At 29.3% G+C, this 4,805-nt stretch overlaps 1 protein-coding gene across 1 annotated transcript; it reads left to right on the top strand.

Annotated features, from left to right (window-relative positions):
- Positions 1-2,529: 2,529 nt before the first annotated feature.
- On the top strand, positions 2,530-4,184 carry LOC140442715 (uncharacterized). Its single transcript, XM_072533700.1, has 3 exons — positions 2,530-2,813; positions 2,877-3,145; positions 3,199-4,184. The coding sequence occupies exons 2-3, from the start codon at positions 2,878-2,880 to the stop codon at positions 3,567-3,569; spliced, it is 639 nt and encodes a 212-aa protein (XP_072389801.1). The 5' UTR covers positions 2,530-2,813; position 2,877; the 3' UTR covers positions 3,570-4,184.
- Positions 4,185-4,805: the final 621 nt, after the last annotated feature.

The raw sequence follows: 4,805 nt of genomic DNA, 5'->3' as shown, positions 1-4,805 counted from the left end.
TATTATATCATAACATTTATGTTGGCATCTAAAAAACTTTTCCTTCAATCTCACCATCTGATTGTCAGTTCTGACATTCGAACTTTCAAATACTTTATTTTGCATGATATGATCATGACAGTCAAGATCCCTAGCCTTGCCGTTGTTAATATAACATTCCAAAATTGACAATTAAATTTTTTTTGATAGATTTTAGAATCCATCAATGTTTTTAAAAGTTAAATTATAAAACTAATTAATATAAAATTACTTAAATTGGGAATCTTCCGGCATTCTGTGTTTTTTGCTGTTTTATTTAGTAAATTAATTTTTGATGTGTCTTCACCATACTAATATCTTAATGCTACAGATCTTTTAAAGGTAAGATCGTTTACTTATTGTTTTTTATATTAGATGTATCGCTAATACCATTCTTTTAGATGAACTGACGATGCCCATTGAACAGTGGGCGAAACGTATTCAATAAAAAGATAAAGTAGCACAACTCTTTTCTTTTTTAATCTCCAAATTGACCGAAAATATCCCTTTCACTTACGAGTGCACATTTTTTATATTAAATTAAACGGTCATATTCCTTAAAGATATATATATATATATATATATATATATATATATATATATATATATATATATATATATATATATATATATATATATATATGTTAGTTTTGATATTTCCGCGGGAGCTGTATGTTATATCAATGGTATTCCGGGTTTGACTCCGCTTTAAATGTTGTTGGTTTTGATAAAAACCATTTTGACGACGTTTCGGCAAGATCTCACTTGCCATTTTCAAGTCTCTCTGGATGGTCTGCTTCTTGTCGATGTTCGAGTGGAAGTGGAAGTTCACTTCCACTCGAACATCGACAAGAAGCAGACCATCCAGAGAGACTTGAAAATGGCAAGTGAGATCTTGCCGAAACGTCGTCAAAATGGTTTTTATCAAAACCAACAACATTTAACGCGGAGTCAAACCCGGAATACCATTGATATAATATATATATATATATATATATATATATATATATATATATATATATATATATATATATGTAAATATATATATATATACCTATATATATATATATATATATATATATATATATATATATAAACATATATTTTAAAGTAGATGACTTTAAAATTATATTACTGAGTTGCATTCTTGGGACGACTTTATTGTAGGATAGTTCATTCGATAACATAAAATTAATTCTAACTTAAAAAGAATAATAATAAAATAATAAAGAATAGACATTAGAAAAATTATTTTAATTAATATTTCCAAAGCAATACTATTTTTAGAAACAATTGAATAGGACAATTTTTTGTTTTAATAAAATCTATTATAAATAAATTATTTACAATTTTATTAAAGAGGTATAAATTAATTATAAATATTTATGTTTTTAAATAAAAATTATCTCAAATATTATAATAAAAATTGAAAAAAAAAAATTGAAGCAAATTAGATAGTTTATTTAACAATTTATTGAAATAATGCATATTCGTAATGTACGCAAACAGTACATACAAATTAAAAAAGGAACGTTGAAACACATAAATAAGAACCAGCGATACAGCTAACAGCTCCTTCCCCCTCCCTTCAGCTTCCGTGAGTTTCGAAGCCAGCCGATTTTAAGGACCACATTTTGAAGCGTTGTGGACGATTTCGTTGAAGGGCAATCTTTTTAGAATCTGGTACGTTAAAACTATAAAGTATTTTCTTTTAAATAACGCTAATTAGATTTATTAATTATTATAAACAAAGCTGCTATGAATAAAATAAAAAAAGAGGCTAACTTTGTCCCAAATTATTTTAGGACAAATTTTTTTTCTTTTAAATTTGTGAAAAAATTCAGGCTTCTTAAATATAAAAAAATAATATTCTTGCAGGTAATGGTTAAAAAGTTATTCTAATTGTTTATAAGCAAAAAAGCGACATGTTTTTGCAAAATTATTTGGCAATATTTAAAATTAATTTTCTTAATTTTTTTTAATGTTAATAATAGAACAAGTCTTCTTGTTCCAGAAACTACCCTTACAATTACTAAAACTATATAATTTTCTGACTTATATTGTTGCAAGAAAAATTAATTTGGGATAAACAAATAAAATAACTTTTAAACTATTTGACTGATCACTTTAAAATTTTAACCATATTTTAAGCACTACAAGGCACAGCATTCCATGAAATTTAAATGTTATAAGTTTATTTTCAAAAAAGTTATTAACATTTATAAAAAACCGAAATTTTTGACTTATTTTGCAACTTTCCCAGCAACAAATAAGGATAGAAACGTTTAGAAAATGCCATTTTAAAGGTTTTTATATGACTTATAAGTTTCTTCTCTTCTAAAATTTGTCTAAAATGCTTCACTTTTTGCTGATGGACGAAAAAAGCAAAAATTTTCCGTTTTTTGACCTTAATTTGTTAATAACTAATTAAGTCCAAAAAATCGACTGCAGGAAACATATAGGTTTTTGTTACAGAGGACCCATACTACTCAAAACAACTGTCGTTTGCCTGGCCGGACGAGTGTCTTGAAAAAATGCTTATTTCCCTGGGCTACTACAAGGTCACACACACCCAAAACGAGCTGGTAAATCGCCTCGCAGCGAAACCAACATCCCAAGAGAAGAAGAAGAAGAACTCAACCATTTACTTTACTTTATATTTTTGTATTTGAAATGTCCAAATTTTAGAGTTCTCTCCTGTAAAAACTTATTTTGAATAATTGACGAAAAGTTGTTTATTATAGCTGTACGTCGTGCCTATTGTAGAAGCTTACATAAGAATATCTTTCTGTAAGGTAGGTTAAAACTTTAACATTTCATTGTGTATTAACCTAATAATAATGTTGATGAAATTTTAGAATGCCAGGCACAGGTTGTAGTGTGGCCAATTGTAAAAATAATTTTTATAAAAATAAGAAGTCTGATTCTGTTCAACAAATAGCATTTTTCACGTTTCCCAAAAATACAAATTTAGAGAAAATATGGATTATGCGCTGTTGCAGAAAAGATACAATAAATATAAAAACTGCTAGAGTATGTAGTAATCATTTCAAGAAGGATGATTTTGTGGATGACATGTATGCTCGAATAATGGGAACTAGGCCTAAGTTGAAATTAAAGGATGGAGGTAAGTGTTGTTGACTTAATATAATTCTGTTTATTATCATCACTATTTTGTAGCAATTCCAAGTAAAAACTTAAAATCTCCAGATGTTTCAAAACAAACAGAATGTGAACCTACAGCAAGAAGAGATAAAAGAGTAACAATGAAAACCCAAACAGCTATAATCGAAGACTTATTAGAGGTGCATTCACATAAAAGAAAAAAAACTAATCTTATAACGATTGATTTGTCTGATGAATCAGGTACAAGTAAAGAATCAGATGAAGATATTTTAAAACGAAAATATGAGGAATTGCTTGAAGAAAACAAAAAACTAAAAGAGAAATTAGAAAAAAATGAACAAGATTTGTGTACTACCAGAACGACGATTGTAGAATTAAATAAAATAACAAAGAAAAAGACATTTATAGTGAGAAAAATATTTTGAAACACTTTGGTCACATGTTTAGTGAAAACGAAATTTAAATTATTGTGAAGCAGAAAAAGGGAGCATTTTGACTACAGAGGAAATTTGAAAAGATTTCACAATACGATATTTTAGTAAAATATCTTTATCTAAGAAATGCTCTTAAATACCCATTACCTGGAATATCAACTTTACAAAAATGGACTGCACACAATAATCTTAGATCTGGTCTCCTATAAGATATACTTGCTGGAAAATGAAAAACTGAATTACAAAGAGTAACTGTCTTGTTATAAGCTGAAATGAAAGTCTGTGCCCAGTGGATATGACCAAAAAGGTGGCCAGAGGACTTTTTGATAAATGGAAGCAACCAGTCTACATTGGCTTTGATACAAGTATGACTGACAATATTTTGTTACAACAATTACTAAGTTGCACAATGTAAAATATAGTGTAGTTTCATGCGTGTCTGATTGGGGGAGACAATAAAGGACTTTGAAAAAAATTTAATATTTCAGTTGACATCACACATTTTACACATCCAGTAACAAAAGCAAATATCTACATGTTTGCTGATGCTCTCAATCTCCTAAAATTAAGAAGAAGCTGGTTAATCGACACTGGATTTGAACATTTATTTATTTATTGCTAATTTACAATCTACTTCAATACAGTAATAAGTAAATATGATGTATGTTCTTGGCTTGTGGTAGGTGTGGTCCATTGACAGCTTTGGCCAGAAGATCTACCTAGCAGCTAGATCTTCTGGCCAAAGTCTTTATTTAGATGTCTGTCAACCAGTGGGGGGTTGAATAATTCGTCTATGAGATGCTTTTGGATGGTCCGCACTGCAATTCATGTATCTTCATGGAGCAATCACATCATTGATGAAGGGGATGTTGAGGTCTGCATGAAGGGTTTGGTTTGACACATACCATGGGGCTTTAGCTAACATATGAATAGTTTTTGACTTGAATGTCTGTAGTATTTTGGTGTTGGATAGTTTGCTACAGCCCCACAGCTCAATTCCGTATGTCCACACTGGTTTGAGTATTGTTTTATAGATGGTCAGTTTGTTTTCTAATGAAAGTTGTGATCTTCTGTTGATTATTAGCCAGCTCATATTTTTAACTTTTAGGTCGAGGTGTCGTCGTTTGGCTGCAATATGTGATTTCCAAGTAAGTTTTTCGTCTAGATGAAGGCCCAGGTACTTTACTTCTGTTTTTATTGGTGTAGGTGAATTATTTAGGTGTAGTT

This window comes from Diabrotica undecimpunctata, chromosome 6, assembly GCF_040954645.1.
Source record: "Diabrotica undecimpunctata isolate CICGRU chromosome 6, icDiaUnde3, whole genome shotgun sequence".
NCBI classification, from domain to species: domain Eukaryota; kingdom Metazoa; phylum Arthropoda; class Insecta; order Coleoptera; family Chrysomelidae; genus Diabrotica; species Diabrotica undecimpunctata.
This window is presented reverse-complemented; position numbering and strand designations above follow the sequence as displayed.

Bases quoted from the DNA above. Each gene is read 5' to 3' on its own strand.
- LOC140442715 (XM_072533700.1), top strand. From the start codon at position 2,878: ATGCCAGGCACAGGTTGTAGTGTGGCCAATTGTAAAAATAATTTTTAT. The intron at 3,146-3,198 runs GTAAGTGTTGTT...ACTATTTTGTAG, and splicing joins GTTGAAATTAAAGGATGGAG to CAATTCCAAGTAAAAACTTA.